At 38.5% G+C, this 21,394-nt stretch overlaps 1 protein-coding gene across 1 annotated transcript in view; it reads left to right on the top strand.

Moving 5' to 3' along the window:
- The window catches only part of ERC1 (ELKS/RAB6-interacting/CAST family member 1), a 291,534-nt gene that overhangs the window by 118,727 nt on the left and 151,413 nt on the right, over window positions 1-21,394 (top strand). The window contains exon 11 of the mRNA XM_082488537.1: window positions 1,856-2,049. Within this exon, the coding sequence (XP_082344663.1) occupies window positions 1,856-2,049 (194 nt within the window). The remainder of the gene's footprint in view (window positions 1-1,855; window positions 2,050-21,394) is intronic.

A 21,394-nucleotide genomic window follows, 5' to 3' on the forward strand; every position in this document is an offset into this window, starting at 1 on the left:
AAGGTTCCAGGCTTACCAGGGATGCACATGGAGCTGAGTCTCAGTCAGAAGCAGGATTTTCAGACTTTACAGCTCAGTAACAGAGGAACAGCAGAGCTTGACTTGAAAGTCTTTCAGAAGTGGGGAGCCTTTTAAGTCTTCCTAAACACATTGCCTCAGGAAAGGGTTCTGTTCTTCCAGGTTCTATGGTTGTCGGGCACTCCTGCTGAGACCTGCCTGGGAGACCTGGGGATTGCCAGTCCCAGGGAATCCCATTCTAGGATAAAATACTGTGCAGTATTATTCAACTTTCTGGAATTCCTGCTAAAAAAAAAAACAAAAAAAAAAAAAAACAAAAAAAAAACCAAACGAGTAAACCAAAACAGTTTAGCATCGACCCATAGTCAGGCTGCTGCAGGGCCAAGGCCCTGGAATATGAAGCATTCCAGTATTTGGACAACCGAGATCCATCCCATGGTCATAGTCCCCGTAAAGACAGGCATCAAGGTCTTCTTCAGTCCTGGAATATTCTGTTCTGAGATTCTCCTGGATTTCACTAGAATGTGGCCTTGGCTTTAACAGACCTAATTGAAAACAAGAGACTTCAAGGCAAGAATGTTGGGGTCAATGAATGGATATTTTCCTCCACTCTCATTTTACTGAATAACTAAACAGATTTAGCCAAGTGCATTTTTGCTGTTATTTGGTTTTTTGGAAGCAGCAGCTTCTAACCCTGAGGTTTATGCTGCTCCAGTTCTGTCCAATTACCTTTAAAAGCAGCAGAGTCCTATACTATTGGATTTAGACTTACTGTGCTTTGGAGCAGAACATTGGCAGCTTGTAAAACAACCTTACACAGCTGCACACAGCGGGTGAAGAAAGTCTGTAGTCTTATTTTCTGTTGTAATTTTGTTTCAGAGAAGAGAAAGGCCTTGCGTTTTCAGGCAGTCTTGATTGGTGGAATAGCTTCACCAAACCTGCTGTTCACTAAAGCAAATTTGAGCAATTCTGAAATAGCTTTAATTGATACAGCAATAGCAGTTGAAGATCCAAGAGCAGAAGGACAGGGGGAGAATGAAAAAATAATCCTTGGTCTGCTGGTTTAAACTCCAGCATAAATATTGCCTTTTCTTAGTATGCTTGGGAACTGTTGAATTAATTTTACTAATAAATTAACAAACCAAACCATCAAAAAATAAAAAGCTCTTAATTGAGATAATTTTATCCTCAGTCCTCTGATGCTTTTTGTCCTCATAGCTTGATTTAAAAAAAAAAACTTATTACCTAGATAACTAGGTGAAGATATTTTTAGTAGATAGCCATACTCATTTTAGTCCTAGTCTTTATGGCTCAGATAACTAGTGAGGACTTCAGTACATCAGCACCATCTGTCCAAATCTATCTGACACTTTGCATACAGATGTAGTTATTGAAGGCTATTAACCCATGATCTGGTTTTCTAGGTTATTTAGATTAAAAATACCTCAGATAACTAATTCTACAGTTGTATCACTGTTTCAGAAGTGAGTTTTAGGAATTTTTATACCCACTCACACTTACTTTGCTTTTACTTTCAAAGAAGTTTAACTTTTTTCATATTTTTACTTCTTTCTTATGTCGATTCTGTTTCAGATCAAAAAAACACTGAAATTTATTTTGGACTGAATGAAAAAAATTAAAATTGTTTCTGAATTTTTCTCTTCCTAGAAAGTATTTCCTACTTAAAAGTAGCATATGCGCTATATATTTATTTCTGCATAATAATTAATCTTGCCATTTTGAAATAGATATCTAGATAGCATTTTGCCGTCATCATAGTATCTGTAAAATATGTATGGGCAAATGAAGTGTTTTTTCTTGAACCTTTTTCTTACAGGCTCATGAAGCAACACTGGAGGCTAGGGCCAGCCCCGAGCTGAGTGACCGTATGCAGCAGCTGGAAAGGGAGGTAACACGGTATCGGGAAGAATCTAGCAAGGCTCAAGCTGAAGTGGATCGCCTTCTTGAAATCTTGAAAGAGATGGAAAATGAGAAGAATGATAAGGATAAGAAGATAGCAGAACTGGAGAGGTGAGAATGGTATAAAGTTACTATAGGAGCAAAAGAGCTCATTGACGTTAGAGATAACTTAGTCTTTTTCTCGTCTTAAAAACCTTACAGTGCCTGTTTTGGGAAAGTCTGTTTAGAGTTTTTCTGCCTCAGGCCTTTATTTTGGTAGATTGTAAGCAAAAAGGTGTCTTACTGTATGCTTTCATTACCTGGCTGCTCAAAAATAGGGCTTGTATAGGTAGAACTAGAATGGTAGGTAGAGATGTAAGGGAATGGAGATGGTATGAAAAGCTATTAGTGCTGTGGGATGTTTGGAGAACAATCTGTTCGCTTGATTTAATAAATTCCTCAGGCATGGTTCTCCAAAAAACAAATAAGAAAAATGACTCTTAAGCGCTTGTGATACTAGTTACTCAGGTTCTTTGGACAGATGGCATTGAAAATCTTTGTACAGGTAGGGACACAGGTAAACTTTGGCTCATGTGAAGCAAGTGAACAGATTTGCTTTTGTCCCAACGAAAGGTGATTCAGCACTTCTCAGCATTTTCCATCTTTCTGTTGGAGCCAGGGTGCTCAGATATTTTTCCTAGACTTTAATGTCCCAAACAAAAATTATAATTTATTATGATTCCATGATATCTCATATGTGATATGATATCACAATTATGAATAGTAGATCTTAGGAAAGACCTGAAACAGATTCTGTTTTCTGTCAGTTTCTCACCTTAGAGTGGGTCAAGAGGGAGTTTCTAGGCAGTAATACCTGTTTGTGGTTGTTTTTTTTTACTTTATGTTTTGCAATGAACCACAAACTTGGAACAGCAAAATGGAAATGTGATTATTCCCATTTGCCTTGTAACAGAATAGTCTTTCTAATATCTATCCTATCGCTATTTAATTGCATTTAATGTCAGGAAAATTAGGGGAGCTGAGTAGAGGATATTTCAGGTTCTGCGTGACAGCAATGGTTATTGTTCATTGGCTTGATGATAGTCAAATTATGGGCCTCTCTGAATTATTTGAAAAACTCTTTTCTAAGAAGTCCATTCTTTTTTCCTTGAAAGTGACAGAGCTCTGAAACAGTTCAACTTGTCAGTTGGATTTCTTCTCTCTTTGTAATTGTAAGCAACATCCTGTTAGCTTTCTTTAAGATGTTATTTTATTTAACCAAAATTTTCTATACCTATGGCGTAAGCTTGAATATCCAAAAGTGAAGATACTTCCTTTTTAACTGTTTTCCCTTTTTTTCTAAGTGATATAACTTTCGGCCCATTGATAATGTGATGTATTCAGCAGATCATTCAGGCAATAGGTTGATAGAGTAGGTGCGTTAAGTACAGACATGAAAAAGCTAAATAGCAGTTACAAGTCATATTTTTCTGGGTAATTTTTTTCAGTCCCTTAGAGGTGCCCATCTTGGGTGTGAAGTTTACCATATCATCATCTTAGGGTATGCAAGTTGACTAGGGAACAGCGTATAAGCAACAAAATCTATTAAAAGTAACGTATGGGGAAGAAATATGTTCATAGTGCCTTAATTATTTCTGTGTGCAGAAGTGATTACTGTTTAGTAAAAGCAAGTCAGAAATATTCATCGTTCCTCAACCTGGTTCCTGGAGGATATCAGAATGGCAGGAAGAGAATTTTCTTATGCACAGTTTTAATGCAATTCTGATTTTTTAATTACATTAGCATTCAGAAATTCTAATCAAGATTGGGGCTTGCAGTGTCGAAGACTGAATAAACACATATAAGTAGCCTGTTTATAGTCTATAAAGCAAAAACAGCAAAGAGGAGAAATGAAGATGGGCCTCCTTCTCTTTTACAGATAAAAGCATTGGCACACAGTCTTCAAAGACTTAGAAAGGAACTTTTTCTTTGAAAAGATGCAGTTCCAGAGATCTGCAACGCAATTATCGTTTTTCATGTTATAGTGGTGGTTTTTTGCTGTTTCAGTCACAGGCCAAACTCTTACTATATCAATGAAAGCATAAAACCCCCAAATGACTGGGTATCATTCTATAACAATTCGGTGAATATGTTGACTATTCAGTGCTATCCATTCCTTCTTACCAGCTGATTTTTTGCTCTTTTAAAAAAATAGTGGTCCTCTTCTCTTTTTAACTTGTTGTCTTTTCTACTAGTACTCAGAGACAATAGAATATTTCTTTTATTTCTAGTAATCAGAATAGGTATTTCAGCTATGTCAAAGGAACCACTACTTCTGTTATGATGAGATTGCCAGCAGCCGTGTAAATCAAGGTGGGGGGGAATCTAAGAATATTCCTGTTCCCTAACCACTGCAAGTGGAAATGGGAAAGGTCTTCAAGATCTAGAGACCTGTTAGTGGGGTGAATTAGCAAAGTATCAACATCTGAAATGATTTTTCAGGTGGAACGGTAATATAATTGCAGCACTGGAGAAAAACAAACAACGTTTCAGATACTTTGTAGTGAGGTTTGGACTAGTAATTTCTCTTTTTCTGAATAATTGTTGAACTTTTTATTTGGCCTTAGTTGTTTTCAACTGCTCCCCAAGCGTCTGTTCTTTGGAAGCTTGCTTTCTCCTTGTGAGTTTTTACACAAAGCAGAGTTTTTCATGCCTATGAAATGTATAGGTTGGTCCTGGTTTTATCTGCTATCCTTGTTTATAAAGTATTCTTTTGTGGCTGAACTGATATATCCAGACATATTACATTGATGTTTTAGAGCTAGAGTCTTGGTTTCCTGAAAAGAACGGACAATTTCAGCTTGTAAAAGTCCTTCTTAAAGTGTGGTCCATGCAGAGCAAGCTAGAAATTATTTTGATTTCTAATGCTTCTCCAGCTGTTGAGACTCTGCTGTGCAAAGAACCCTAGTGCTTCCAGAAGCATTCGTCAGCAAGCAAAAAAGTGAATATTGCTGTGCTTATCAGAAACCGCTACTATTCCATGTAGAGCAAGATGAGAAGAAATAAGTCACTTTCAGAGAATAACTATACTAACAAAAATGGGATTTTTTCAAAAGCGAGAGTCTCTCCCTGGAGTTTTTCCTTATGCTAGTTATATGTGACAGCTAGACCTTACGTCGTCAGGAGAAGAGAAATAGTAACATGGTTTCATCCACAGAAGAGAAGAAATGAGTCATCTATTAGGGAAGTACGTATAGGGGAACAGAGAAGGAGAAAAGATAGGAGAGGAAGATGACATGAAAGTCAGAAAACTGTTCTCTTAAGCCTTTTCAATGATGGCAAAGCTGCCTTCGGTTCAAATTCAAATGAAGAGGGAAATGCTTCCACTCTTCAGTAACTATTGCAATTACTGGGTGGGGGACATTGTTTTTCAGCTGTGAATGGGAGGAAAGATATCAAAAAACAATGTATTAAATGTGGTGCATGCTAAGTAAAAGTTTGAAAAATACTTTAGAGATAACTTGGGATTGAAAGCACAACTTCATTAATTTGTATTTTCTGTGGGCAGGATTTTGCTTCCTCTTACAGGAGGGTGGGCCATAAGTCCGGATTTCTTCTGTGGGTGAACAGCCCTATAAGTTTTGTTTCTGTCCCCAGATGGTGGTGGTGTAGAGGGTTTTGTAGCTGTCTGGTTTTTCACTTTCTTTATAACTAACTGTTTGCTTTTTGTATTGCCATTCCACAATCTCCTGTCTCTCTGTAACTTTTCATTTTGTGTTTTGTTTCCTTCCTGGCTTTTTTTTTTTCCCCATTTATACTGTCACGTCCTGGTTCCACGAGTTGTTTTGTTTTGTACGTGCGGGGGGTTTTTTGACTATGCCTTTTCTCAGAAAGCACGCCTCCCGCAAATTGCACCCTCCCTACCAGGTGTCAGTCCCTGCACCGCAACACGTAGGGGGGTTTGTGTGGGACTTCCTGGGAAAGTGAGTGCTCTGTAAGGCTTCTGTTTCCTACGGGGTGGAATGTCACTGCTGGCTGCCCGGCTGCTGCTGCTGCTGCTGTTTGGGTCTGTTGCAATTATGCTTTTTTTCTTAGGTCAAACAGGAACTAGTTATGTCAAGTACAAGCTCTAACAGTCTCTGCATTCAACTCATGTCACAGTGGTTCTGACCACAGTCCAAAGGTTTGCTGCAATTCTCCCTGATTTAAAGTCAACAGAAGCTGTTGGTTTTTATTCTAATTCTCTTGCTGCGTTTTACCCTTGGTTCTAATCTCTGCTCTCAATTCTGCCTGAACCAGCTAAAACTCAAGTGTTCTAAAATCTGTCATTGATAGAGGTCAGTATTGCCTTATTCTTGAGTTTTATTGTGATTATTATCCTGGAATTAAAAAAAAAAAAAAAAAAAAGAAGAGAAAAGAAAAGAAAGAAAAACTATGCTAATCATCTGGGACGTGGCCATCACAGCCTTCAGATGGGTAGTTTACACACAGAGATATCTGTGTGCATATATTCTGCAAAGAGTTGGCTCTGCATGTACTTGAGTGGTGGCAGTAAATACATGTGTATGTGTCGCTTCAGAAGTAAGCACTGACTGAGTATATATGGAAGTCCTGGTTCCAGCCATGGACTTGAAATTGATTTTAAATCAACATGCTTGCTATATATGATAAGTAGTCCTTGTTAAGGACATAGGGCACCACCATTTTTTTCCTGAAGGAAACTTGGCTTTGATTGGGGACCAGTAAGACAGTGCCCAGCTTTGGAATACCAGCAATCCCATTAAGGACAGCTGGAAATGATGGCTATTTTGAGAGAGATTTGGGGGAGTTTTTCTGAAAAGAATTCAAGGATGCCCTGTTCAAGAAGAAACCTTCAAACTTTTGATGTGTAGCAGCCAAAAGGTACTTCTCATCTTAAATATTTCTTCTCGAAAGTAAATAAAAATAAAAGATTAAAAAACATAGGGTGATCTAGAAGGAGCGTTGAAAAACACGGACAGTAGAAGGAAGTGTCCTACTCTGTGTGTCTATAAGATGGTGATATGTTTGTGTAGTGGTCTGTGAAGGACAGTTGGAGAAATTAACGGCATGTTCCATCAGCTTTATGGTTTCCTAGAATAGTGTAAAAGAAACTATACTAGTAAATTATACCCTAAGCTTAAATCAACAATCTGAAGTTGAAATACATATTTTCAAACCACTACTCATATCTTATCATAATTGTCTTTGGTTTTCAAGTTGGTTGTTTCGGAGAATTTTTAAATAATTTTTTTAGAGAATTCCTAAACAGGAACCGCATCAGGGCATATAAGTAATTCAAGGTAAAAGGGTCATTGTCAAATTAAAGAACAAAAGGTGTTTATAAAGTCATAATAAGCACCATTAAAGTTAACCTTGAGAGATGGAGTGACTATAATTCTGTATTAGCATAGCTCATTAAAGTCCTCCAAAAATAAATTGAACTCTGATTCAGGTGCAGGAAAAACTGAAATAATTAAATATCACTTTTAAACACTTTAATCTATTTTGGTACCATAAATCCGAAAAGCAAATCAGATGTGCTTATCTCGTGGTTGCATGATATTATTACAAGGCAGAGGTTTTTTTGGTTTTGTTTTTCATCTGCTTCCCTAAAAAATCCCTACCTTAAATAAATATTAAGACTCTAAGGTTAATGACTCAAAACTTCGGACTTTCCAAAATGAAGATTGCAATGTAATTTTAGTTCACCTCCTATGTGAGCCTATGTATCACAGTTAAGTGATAGTATTTAACCATACAAACAAATTTTTTTTCCACAAGAATGCTGCCCTTGTTGTGTGAAGGATGTAGCTTAAATTGTCCCCAAAAAACCCCGGGTGAGGCTGACACCTGTCGTGGAAAATTTCAGCACAATTTGTTAATATTTGGCAAGCGGCTGAGAACAAGTTCTTGTAATGGAAAGAAGTGGTCAGGCCCATAGTTAGTCCAGCTCCACCTCTGAGCACACAGATCTATTAAATATTAAGTTTTTCATGATTTCCAAGCTAGGAAATTAAGAAGTCATTTCTTTGTTCTCAATCTTGCTTTATTTTCAAACAAAATGGATATTAGGCCTGAAGTCCCACGTCAAGTTTCACAGAGGAAAAATAATACATTTTATACGAACATAACTTTTCTAAACAGATAAGAATAGAAGATGCAGGCACTTTTTCTTACAGGTTTTTAACTTCTGACATTTGAAAGTATGCCGATTTTCAGAAGGCAAGCGTCTGCCCTGTGAAAGTCAACCTTTGTTAAAGTGCCTTAAGATCAACACTCAAACTCACTAATCACTTTTGAAACCTACATCTAAGAAAAGAAAAGAGAGACACTGCCAGTAATTGCAAATCCATCTGTAGAGATCACCAGCTAAAAAAGCCATCATAGTGATTTTGCGGTGACTCCTCAGTCCATCCTCACCTTTTTCATATAACGGGATATCCTTTTTCCATTTGTTCTTTATTTAGCTGTTCTTTATTTCTCATTCTCTCCCTTCTCCTGTGTTTTGGGAGAAACCGAAACTTTGTGATATTGCAGAAACAGCTGTTTTAAAAACCAGGGTCAAAGAACCCCAATTAGTCCAGCCGGTGAGACGGTCAGGGCTGGTGCAGGCTTTGGCTGAATGAGCTTGCTGTGTTACCCCATCACTGAACCTCCTAAGCCTGGGTGCTTGCCCTAGTATTATTTCCAGGTTCAAGCAGGCAGGACTGAGACTATTAAACAGAGTGATTCATCCCTATGGACCTGAGTACAGACAGTCTCCTCTGTTAAATTCAGCAATGGGCTGAAAGCATTGGTTTACCTACTATTCCAAGACCAAGGATCTGATCTTGAATCCTCCAAGAAGGACTTTACCCTACTGAAGTACTTGAGAGCATTGAGAAGCACTGATTGTGAACTTTTCTGAAGGCTGCTTCTCCTGCCGAATTTCCTGTAGCGTTAAAGTCCTGTTTGTTTTTGTCATTAAGTCAAGGTGGTTATCAAGCGTTCCCTCTCACACCTATGTCTATTCTGTAATGAATATAGGATTAGTCATCTCATGATTTATACTATGCTTGCATTGTAGCAATTATGGTTTTTCTTTAGCAAATATCTCCCAATCCAACTGCTAGATCAGTAGAGTGTAAGAGCTATGATATAATTAAAGTAATTATAAACTCAGAGGAGAAATAGAATGCTGAAATAATGAGCCTAGTCTGCATACTGAGGTTTCACTGTTACCTGCCCTGACTACATCTCTTCAAAAGCTGTCTTGTAGCTTTGTCTCAGTCACCACCAAAAAAAACCCTTTTATACAACTGATACAGTAAAAATAAAAGTGGCAGATCCTTACGTTGTCTTGGTCTACAGTAAGAACAAAAGGAAAATCCAGTAATCGCCAAGTAAGCCAGTGAAATAGTAACATTAATTCTCCATGGCCACCTGTGGTCATGTTTGTGCTCTTAGATTGGTGTACGTATGTGTGCATCCATGCACACACAAACCTTCCCTCTCTCTGTCTCTCCTTCTCTTCTCTATCCCTGTAAATATCAACTATAAAGAAAGGAAATCATTCTTTTTAACAAGAAAAGGTGTCAAAAGTGGTAAACATAACTAGCCTTTCTGCTTTGACCAACACAAAAAAGATCAAGTGAGTATTAATCCCTGACAGACTACTTTGAAGGAAGGACAAAATAGTAAATATACACAATCACTCAGGCAGAGAAGCAGAATTCAAAGGTTGACTAGAAATCATTACATAAACTTCTCCCCAAGTACATCTGAGACTGATGTAGCAGACTCATTCCACTCCCTGCTACATGTATGTGGAAAAAATTATAGCTGGAATAATCAACAGCTTTTAAAATGTATATATATATCTCTTATTAAAATACTAGAGCGTTCACATCTCACCAGTGATCGGATTTAAGTCAGCTATATCTTTAAAATTAATGAGACGGCATTTTAAATGATAATGGACTTCTCCAAGACTACCATTTGGTGTTGGAATTGTGTTGTCTCCCTGTGTGACTGTTGCATCGGAGTACGCAGTTAATGGGGCTGGGCAGAAGTGCTGCTGCTGGGTCTTGTAAGGAATGCTGCAAGTGCGTGTTCTTGCTCGAAGTGAAATAGTGCAAACTAAAAATTCTTATTTTGCTCTGTAACGAGCATGTCTTGGTATGTGTCTGACCCTGCTTGCTTGGGGCCGCTGCCTGGGGCAGATGCTTGCTGCGTTCCTCTGCTCAATTTCACTGATGTAGCCCTGTGCACTGAGGCTTCACCTCCAGCCTGTAGCAGACCTCCATTGACTTCCTAATAGCTGGCAGTTTCAGGTATCTGCCTCAGTTTTAGTTTGAGTGATAGCACAGTTCCAGATTTTTTCTAATTTTAATGTGCTTTTAAAGGCAGCTGTCATATTCCTCATATTAAGATTGTCCTTAAATCCACATTTTAAAAAATGTTTTGAACACCTGTAAAAAAACATGGACAAGGGGATAGCAATTACACAAAACAGATTTTTCTTTGGAGAAAATAATTTATTCCATTACAAAATGAAGATGTAGCAATAATTATTCTCCATTCAAATCCTGTGCAGCTGGCTGAATAATACTTCTGTAGCGTACAGAAAATTGCATGTGACCTCAGCATAGCATCAGGTATTGTTTTGCTTTCGTCTTGTGCCAGCAAAAGATGCTACCTTTAATAGCAGTTGAAAGAACAGTACGCTTCTTTGAGACCCTGCAGGGCTATCCTGAATTCTAGCCTGCACTGTTAAATTGAAGAAACAATATCACAACGTCATTACAATAGAACCAGTAAATACGAAATGTCTCTGAAACAGAAAATGAGAAGTCTTAAACTTTCGTAGTCTGGATTCAGTAACAGTCATAAAAAAAGACAAGCTTGTTTTCCCTTACCTTATTTATTCCCATAATTAACCAAGCATTTATTTTCACTTTTTTGTTCCCTTTTGTTAAATTTGTTTGACCAGTCGTAGTTCTGCAGCTCAGCTTAGAGAACGTACTCTTGGATTTCAGTCAGAATTGTTAGTTACACACTTTTCTATATGAATTAACTGAGGCTTTCGGAACACTATAACGTACTTCAAGATCAAACACCAAGATGTGGTATCTGGCATTTTGCGAGTCTCATCTTTCCCGAAATCCCCAGATAACACAGCCTTTACAACAGCTGTCCTTGAAGAACTTGATTTGAAGAATGTTAGTTTAAAGATACTTTTCCTTGGCTTTTACACTAGTTTATCTGTTACAAACCAACTATACACTTCTCAGCTGTACCTCCTTCTGAAACTGCTGCTTGTACAAATTCAATATCCTACCTTGTTGTTTGTAATATTTATGCTAGAAATAAGGACTTCAAATGTCATTTACATGGTTCCATACACCATGAATAATAAAGCATATAGCAATTAGCCTATCCTATAGAAATATTTTTCTCCAGACCATATCCGGCCTTTTTAGAGTGAAATTTTGCCGTGGGAGAAGTACAACATATGTTGTAGAAGCCAAATTGCCACTTTGGAGAGCAGGACATTTACTTTTCCTCTCTTCTGTTGACTGAAAAAGAATAAAGTTTAAAATCAGATGAAAAAGATCTGTGTTTATAGCTCCTTGTTGACTTACCTTGCTGTTATCAGTGAAATTGACAGCAGATGTGTATGAAAAGATATTGGAGATATTTGGGGTGGGGGGAAGCAATAATGAACCTATGGGACCTCATGTTATACAGGGAACTCCAGCATTTTGCCTTGGTCAATCCTGCTGTTGAACAATGTTGGAGAGAACTGTCAAAAATATGCCTGTTTGGTCATTATTGTTTTTAGATTGCACCTTATATGGGAGAATTAAGACAGCAACACTGCAGACAGAAGAGGCAGATGCTTTTTGTGTTTGTTTCTGGAAGGGTGACTTCAATGTCAAAATTAATATGTACTGTCAGCTTTGACAAGTCTTCAGGACTTGAAGACTCTACGCCATGATTGGGGGTTTTCTCTCTTCAGTTACCTGTTGACAAGTTTGGGTTGTCTGCAGGAAAAGTGGAAAAAAATGTGTGTCTTGCTTGTGGAAAGAAAATAAGCCCCTAGAAGGTAGCATAAAGGAACACATTAGGGTTCATCTCAGACAGTCAAACTTAACATTTTCAAAATGTTTTTTAGAATTCTGGGAGAAGGATACTTGCTAGTGATATGATGTAAATCCAGAGGTTTCTACAGTAGGCTTATTACCCTTTCCCAAGAACTGTTATGTGTTAGAGACTATTTTCTCTACAGAAAGTCACCTCTAAGTGAAATGGTGTAATCTAATATAAATGTCCTTTTTTTCTTTTTTTTTTTTTTTTTTTAGTTAAATGTCTATAAAACATGCGGCTCTTTGTGTTTGTGAAGTATTGTGTGTCTGTGTGTCATTACCTGATTTAGATCTGCTTGTTTTGTCCTGTATTCTTGAACTGCCTTATCTCTGGACACTGTTTTCACAAACTCTAACTCTTTTTCTTTCGCATCTCCTTCCTGGATTTGCTGCTTCCTTCAGCCTCACCTCAAGGTCAGTATTCACTTTTAATAAGGGTGTTTATAAGACTATATAAGACTGTCCAGCTAAAATTGAGATCTCACAGAAGTTTACACATCAAATTACATGATCTGCAAAATAAAACGTCAGAGATTTGGTTAAGTCTGTGTAAGAGGATGGGTTGGATATGGTGAACATTTAGAAAAAAAACCTCGTACTTGAAGGAAAGGATTTATATCAAACCACTGTAAATCAATGTTATAGTGCACTGGGAAAAAGGGGGAAGGATTACCAATGAAGCCTTTCAAGGGAAAAAACTACAGGAACAGGAAGCTGAAGCAAGAGAGTTTAAATATTATTGGTTTTATCTGTTACTTCAAGAAGAAAAAACATTGACCATTAGCCATATTCTCTGATAGATGCTGTTCAGTACAGAACGAGTTACTTTGAAATGCTAGTCATCCATCCTTTAACTGTTGGATTTTTATCATTGCACCTGTGTCTGAAACTTTGCAGTGATGTTGCAGAACTAGTTTTGGTGCAGTTTGAGTGTGTTGTGCTGTCTTAAAAGAACCAAGGGCTGTGTGTTAAAGATAAGTAAAATAGCAAGAGGATAAATTTGTTGAAGGCACAAAGTGATAAACTACTGAAAAAAACCTACCAAGAAACTACCTGTTTTGAAGTCTTTCAGCCATGGCTCAATTTTTTATTTTTATATTTTAAAAGCGATTGCTAAACATAGATTTTGGGATTTAAATAGAGTAGCTAGGAGTGAACATCTATGGCCTATGTAATACAAGTCAGAGTATGTTATCTAATGACCCCCAGTTGCCTTTAAAAGGCTCTGAAACCTTTTTGGATTCTACACTTTGCTGATGAAGTCTGTTTGGTAGAAAGCGTCTGTGACTCCTGACGAAGGAATGATTATAATTGTTTCAGGCAGTGTCTTTGCCCAGAAAGCCACTACTTAATGACTGAAGTTCTGAGTTATCAACCAACATCCGGCTTTTCTATTCCTGATTAACACTGTGAAAAATGTGGCGGTGAGTGGAATCCCACGATGCTGCGATGCTGCTGACGCCTTTAAATTGTGTCGGCATTCTGACCTCGGTTTGGCACAGATGTTGCACTTGTGGCCTTGGCTGCGTATTTTCCTTCCTCCCACAAACTGGAAAAAGATTGGAAGTTAATCATCTTGTTGTCCATCAATACCTTCCGTATTCAGTGTGTCGTACTGGCATACTTGTAATTGTTGGGGAGAGGAGGGCTGTCCTTGAATGACCTTCTTTTTTCGGATCCCAAAGAACAGAACTGCCAGCAAAGTTTTCTGCCCTGTGAGCATTTTCCTCTGAAATACACACCGTGTCTTTTCTTGCAAGAACAGGACTTCTGTTGGGTAGTCTGTCTTCGCTGGTTGCTACCATGAGCGGAGTTTGTGCTTTGTTTGGTCGATAAAGTCCCAAATGTGATAGAATCCATCTGTCAAAGATATTTCTGCTTCAAGCCATATGGCTATAGGTTTTTATCAATACCTGTACCTATGCTGCAATTTGTGATGGTCAAGAGGGGGAACTATTTTTAGGGTGTGGTTTGGGTGTGTTTTTTCTGAGACCTGGCATGATTTCTCTTTCTCCGAACAGTGTAACCATAACTTTCAATTGTCTCATTTAGAGCATATTGTAACATTTGGCTAGAGAAGAAATGACTGCAGTTTGAGGTGGCCAAGTGTTAGGATCTTTGAAGAGTTTCCTGATAAAGACATTTATCAGGAAATGGCTTTAGTGGCTTTATAGATTATTTTTTTTCTTCATTTTTTAAAATTGATTCCTATGATGGCTAGTTGCCGAGGTTTTCATATATTTGTTACAATAAATCAAGAGTGTAAGGGAATAGGTGGAGTGACTGCTCTTGGAACCACAAAACCCCTGCTGGCCAGAAACACAATGAAAAGATTCTCCTAAGGACAAGCAGAAAAATTACAGGGGTTGCAGTAGCACTCGGGTTTTTTCCCTGTGCATTTCAGTAATTGCCTAATAACCATTAACTGCAACATATGAAGAAATAGCTGTTCTGTCAAGTTCCATTCTACATTGGAAGCCACTATGGGAGCCATAACTTTATTTTTGTCTTAACGGTGTAAAGCAGTCATTAGGTGTGTCTGTCTTATAGAAACAGGAAGAAATACTCTAAATTATCTCTGTTCTCATCAAGAACAGCTTTGCTTACTCTAATCAGTGCAAAACCTCTGAATTTTCTGATCTATGAAGCTTTCATCATCTCTGTCCCATTGATAGACGCGGTGAACCAGAATGTAATAGTGTAATCCGCATCACTGTTGCTGTTATGACATGTACTTACTGCTCAGAAGTCTAAGGGCCTACAGTGGATGTCATACTGATTCATAGTAAATAAAATAGACTTGGAAGGCATGGGGATTAAAGCAGTTTTCCATAAGGAGGTTTTGCTAGGCATCTCCGTCGATGACGGTTTTACATAAAGAACGATCCAATGCTGAGCTCAAGAGAAACGAGCCTAATAATACTATTCTTCTGTCATTATTTGCAGCAGTGGAAAAATAGAAAAATACCACATCAAATGCTACGGTTCTTTTAAGTGGTTCTTATACATGCATGTCACAAAAGTTAAGAAAAAGATGGGAAAAAGATAAAAAATGGAAAAAGATAACAAGACTGAAAAAAACAGGTGCTTTAGTAAGCAACTGCATACTTTTCAGGGAAAGAATGGACTATACTGATAAAGCAAAAGCAAGATTTCTAGCTTCGAATTGGGTAACAAACAACGGCTTCATTTTTTTTTTTCATTTAGCTTTAATTTATCACCGTTATTTATAGCTTGTCTGCTGAATGACATTGAACATGCTATTTATCACCAATTTATCTTTGTAGCATAGCACTGGAATGGAAAAATAGCTGGAACTGTAGGACAGGAGGCTTGTCTTTTAGTGTCCTGCTTTGTATGGTCAGATTGTCTAATAGTTTACATCACATGGCTAATTGTACTGTCTGTCATGTTTTGAAGCAAGTAATCCAGATCTTAAGAGACAGAAGTTTTCTGGATTTTTTGCTACACCAAAGAGAGTTTGATGCAATAGGAAGTAATAAAAAAATACTATAAACCTTATTTCTGCACAGCGAAGTGGCTTGGTGATTAGATGAGTGCAGGCTGGTGGCATGAATCCAAATAAAAGTCTCTGCTATGAGTGTCCATGTAAAATTAAATGTCAGTGTAGGAACTCAAGTGTAGCCTTATAAAATCGAAGTAAAAACAAAACACTAAATCTGAGGGGATTATTTCAGTCCTTTTTCCAGAGTCCTAAATTTATGTTAAACAGAACACATCTAACCACCAAAGAAATATTTTAAACATATCATTCTTCTATAAGAAAATGACAGATAATATCGCATAGAAAGTTAACCAAATACAGAAACTCAGGATACTATTCAATAATTATTTAAAAAAAAAAAAAAAAGGCAGTTAGTTACAGGCATATAGTCTATGGTACCTGTGGGTTTTTCATTGTGATGGAAATGTCTTTATACACTGTGCCATATACTATATCTCCAGGAAGCTGTGTAACTGAGTACTGAGAAGGTGCCTGGGCTATCAGGAGAAATTTCACTGGAAGTGCGGCTGGCTCTTTAGTTTCATACCTTCAGGAGACTCTGGTCTTCATTCTGCCACCATGCTGGTCATTAAGCACACGAGGAAATGATAACAATTTTAAGCATGGCAAGTTAGCAATGTTTAGTTTTAGCTCAGCAAAGTAAGATATGTTGTGTTCAAAGAAGCTTCCATTTAAATTTCCTTGGTCATCTAAAAAATAACAACCTCTAATAGTTGTTTTCTATTTAATATATTTTTTTCTTTATTTCTACTTAGAGCAAAAACGGCTTTATGGAATTCTTTACATTAAGAAGTACTCTGCTTGTAAGAGTTCTTTTCCTTGTGAGTGAGAAGTAAGGCATCTGCAAGATGATAGTGGGGGAAGGAAAAAATGAAGGCATCAGACTTGTTGGCTGTGAAGGTTGGGTGGTGATGAGTAGGGCACAAAACAGAACTGTGGTTTTCCTTAAAACAGGTCACTGGCTTAGTCTTTCAAATTTGCTTTAGGTATAGTGATTATCAGAGCTGTCTTCCTCTGTTTGAAGTGGAACCTGTAGCTTTTCTGTCAAAGGTCCTCTCCTCTTGCCTCATTTCACTGCATCTTAACAAAGCAAAATTATTCACAGATGCACGTCATCTCAGAATTCTCACTTCTGCAGTCTCACGTGATCCGATTTCTTTCCTGTTACCTGCTGAAAGTAATTTGATTATATGAGACATTGATGAGTTGGTTTTCTTTCTGTGTTACTGCTTTGTTTTCGGTACATGTATTCACAAAGCATGCAGCGTTCCTGTGGGAATTCGAACTGAGGTAGCGTTAGAAAGACATGTGACTGATATGGCACTAGGGGGGATGTTTGTATGTCAACAATATGCTGTGAATTCTGAAGAGCCCCGAATCAAATGCTCTGAGAAATTAGAGGAATCTCTCACGATTTGCTTTTTTAAGATATAACAAAAAAGATGTCACTCTACCATACTTTTAAAAACACCAAAATACAACATTATTTAGAATACATTTTAAAATGTCTTTATGTTATTATATTCCAAAGTTAACAAATTATCTAGCATGTCATCATCAGGAGATTTACTGAAATTATCATTCAAACTCCATGCAACATTAAACGCTTTGACTAACCCATATGTGTCACATCACATTAGTCAAAGGAATAAAATCCGGAGATTCTTTTTCTTCTTTAATGGCCAACTTCTGTATAAAAATTTATCCCCCCAAATGGTTAGATTTTTATTTCTCTTAAAACTCTAAAAGCCAGGTAAGTATATGGACGGACAGTGAATTTATGTGTCTATGGTAAAATAGTCTTGGTGCAAATGTTTCCATAACTGAGTGTACCAAAAATGTTAACAGATCCTGGACTCGGCAATAATATGATAGTTACAGAGAACCCAGTTGGGCAGGAGACCTTTTGAAAAGATCATTAAAAAGGATGAGGAGCTCAGTAGCTTCTTTTCCTCCTTTTTTACTGATAAGGACTCCTTTCAGATCCCTGAGTGCAGTGGCAGAACCTGCAGGAGTGAAGCATTAACCCAAGAAGTGGAAGAACAAGTTAGAGCTTTTAAACAATGGGAGACAGCTGATGCCATAGCGAGGACTCGTTCTATCATCTTCAAAAGCTTGTGACTGTCAGGGAAAGATCCTTATGACTGGCAAACAACATGCCCACCTTCAAGAATGATGAGAAGAAGGATCCAAGGAATTGCAGGCCAGTTAGTGTAACCATCTGCTGCAAAGTTTTTGTAGCAGATCCTCCTGAAAGCCATCTCCAAGCACCTGAAGGACAAGAAGTTGATAGAGAACAGCCAGTATGGATTTACAAGGGCAAATCATGCCTGAATAACCTGATTGCCTTCAGTGATGAGATGACTGGCTCAGAGGGGAATCAGCACTGTTTAATGTCTTTTTAATGATGTAGATGATGAGACACAAAACACCTTCAAAAATTTAATAGATGATAGCAAAGTGAGGGGAGTGGTTATGGGGAGTATATGCTGGAGGGTACGGCTTCTATTTAGGGTGACCTTGATAGGCTGGAGAAATGAACTGGCAGAAACCTCATGAAATTCAATAAAGGCAAGTGCAAAGCTCTGCGCCTGGGGTTGAATAACCCCCACATCTGTACCACCTGAGGGCCAACTGGTGAGAAGGCTGGTTCATAAAGAAGGACCAGGGGTGGCAGAGGACAAGTTGAACTTGAGTCAACAGTTTCACGTTAACTGTGAAGAAAGCCAAATGCATATTGGGCTGTATTAGCAGAAGCATAGCTAGCAGGTCAGGAGAGGTGCTTGTTTCCCTCTACTTGGCACTTGTGAGGCTGCATCTGGAATACTACATCTTGTCTGGGGCTTCCAGGTACAAAAAAGACATTGAGATAATGGAGTGAGTCCAGCAGGCAGCCCAGTGAGACAACTAGGTTCTTGAGCACATGATGTACAAAGAGGGTATGTTCAAGCCTAGGAAGAGGAGCCTCATGGGAGATTCTACTGTCATCTTTCAGCTGTCTAATGGGAAGATTCAGAGAAGACAGAGCCAGTTCCTTCTCAGAGGTGTTCAGTAAAGGTTCAGAGGCAACAGACACAAATGGCAACATGTTCCAATCTAAGTTCTAATGACATAATTAGTAGAAAAAAATCACAGTGATGGTAGTCAGATACTGAAACAGGTGCCCAAAGGGGCTGAGGAGTTTTGATCACTGGAGATATTCAAAACTCATCTGAACAAAGCTACAAGCATCTTGCTCTAATTTGTCCTTGTTTTGAGCAGGGGATTGAACCAGGTGACCTTCAGAGGTCACAGAATCATAGAATACCAGGTTGGAAGGGACCTTAGGAGTCATCTGGTCCAACTTTTCTTGGCAAAAGCACAGTCTAAACAAGATGACCCAGCACCCTGTCCAGCTGAATCTTAAAAGTGTCCAATGTTGGGGAATCCACTGCTTCCTTGGGGAGATTATTCCAATGGCTGATTGTTCTCATTGTGAAAAATGTTCCTCTTGTGTCCAATCAGAATCTCCCCAGGAGTAACTTGTACCCGTTACCCCTCATCTTTTATGTGTAAGTCCTTGTAAAAAGGGAGTCTGCATCTTCTTTGTAGCCACCCTTTAAATACTGGAACATGGTGATAAGGTCTCCCCTAAGCCATCTTTTCTCAGGGCTTAACGAACCCAATTCTCTTAGCCTTTCCTCATATGGCAGGCTTCCCAGTCCTTTGATCATCTTGGTGGCCTTGGACCCTCTCCAGCCTGTCCACATCTTTTTTGTATAGCAGGGACCAAACCTGAATACAGTATTCCAGGTGTGACCTGACAAGCACTGAACAGAGTAGAATAATGACTTCTTTATCTGTGCTGGTGATGCTCTTGTAGATGCAACCCATCATCCTGTTGGCTTTCTTTGCCACAGCAGCAGCACACTGTTCACTCATAACGAGCTGCTTGTCCACCAGGACCCCCAGGTCCCTTTCCACAGAGCTGCTCCCCAGCCAGGTTGATCCCAGCCTGTGCTGCACTCCTGGATTATGTTTTCCCAGGTACAAGACCTTAAACTTGTCCTTGCTGAACTTTGTAAGGTTTTTGTTAGCCCACTCTTCCAGCCTATCCAGGTCTTCCTGCAGGGTGGCTCTACCTTCTGAAATGTCCACTTCCCCACTCAGTTTGGTATCATCAGCAAACTTCATCAGGTACACTTAATCCCATCATCCAGCCCATCATCCAGATCACTTATGAAGACATTAAACAGCGTTGGGCCCAGTATCAGTCCCTGGGAGACCCCACTTGTGACAGGTTGTCAGTTCGAGAAGGAGCTATTTACCACCCCACTCTGGGTACAGCCTGTCAGCCAGTTCCCCGACCACTGCACAGACCACTTGTCTAGATGGTTACACATCAGTTTATCTAGGAGGAGGCCTCCAACCAAAATTGCTCCATGGTTCTAACTTACTCTGGTAAGTTAATCCGTATTCTAGGACAAACTCTGCAATTTTTGTGTGGTTTTGGTAAGAATTTGCTGCATACTATTGACCTTGAAAAACAGGATAAACAATAATTATCTTGTTATTTTATAGCACTACAGCTGTAAGAAAAGAAAAAAAGTAAGAAAAATATGGGGAGGGTCCACTATACTTTTATTTCTTGCAAATTTCTGCTTATATTTTCAGTTTTTAATCAATTTTTAAAAGCCCCAAGAATTGCTGCTTTCTGGGATAATGCATCACTGTGATATGTGTCAGTGGGATATTAATAGGCTTGTCCTTTCATAAATAATAATTTTACCCAGACATTTTTTTTTCCAAGTTTTCTAATGTTGCCTTTATACACATGTAATGCTTGAGGACAATAGTAACTCCTCCTACTTCTGTCCCGTTCCTCCCTGTCCCCAAACACAGATGCTCTCAAACCTTATTGCTGTTCATAGAATCAGAGAAGTTAAAATTGGAAATAATATCTGTTTCCTGTGGTTTTTATATGCCTTCTGTGAGCTTGCCTTGCTGGCTGAGGGCTTAGACTGGGACAGGGACCTTAGATCTGACAGTGTGGGTTTACTACTCTGCGTCTGCAGTTACCAGGGATGCTGTTATGCCTTGTCATTTGGGTTGAAAGAGCCATTTTCCATTTGCAGTAGTCACATCCATGTTTGTCACGTCCATTCTCTTGCTCTGGTTGTGGGCAAATACAATATCACACACTTGAGACTGCATCTTCTCAGCTGCCCTGTTGAGACAGAGCATTTTTCTGCCGTGAGATTTTCAGCTGGCTAGGAAGTTTTTCCTTGTGCGTTTTATGTGCACCTGTGACTAAACTGAAATGTTACCTTTTGTTCTTGTGTTACTTGTGAAGATCAGTTTCCATTTTTGACCTGCACGCAAGGTGACTTCACTGCCTCAGATGAGGGCGTTGGAATTGTTGTGTTTCAGATGTGCCTTTCGATGCTTTTCTCATCAATTGAGAGCATTTCTTATTACCACTGGTCACTAGCTAATATTTTTCATCTCGATTCCTGTGAAACCAGCTTTCCTAACTGGCCTGTGCATCTCTGCAACTAATTTCTCATTTTTGGATGAAAAATATGATAGATAAGCATAGAGATTTATTACAGTCATACAGTTTATAAATTCAATGCACACTTCTGTTGCTATCACTCAATTAATTTTAAATGACTCTTAATCACATTACTGTAAAATGAAAATAAAATTGCTTATTCATAAAATCCCAAGTAGGCTATTACAGATACTGCAAGATGAGAACATGCTTAACATTCTTATGGTAAGATTAAATTGATAAGCTCCTTTTTTCCCCTTTTCCTTTCTC

The sequence above is a fragment of the Vanellus vanellus genome (genome assembly GCF_965231255.1).
Source record: "Vanellus vanellus genome assembly, chromosome: 1".
In the NCBI taxonomy this organism is placed as follows: Eukaryota; Metazoa; Chordata; class Aves; order Charadriiformes; family Charadriidae; genus Vanellus; species Vanellus vanellus.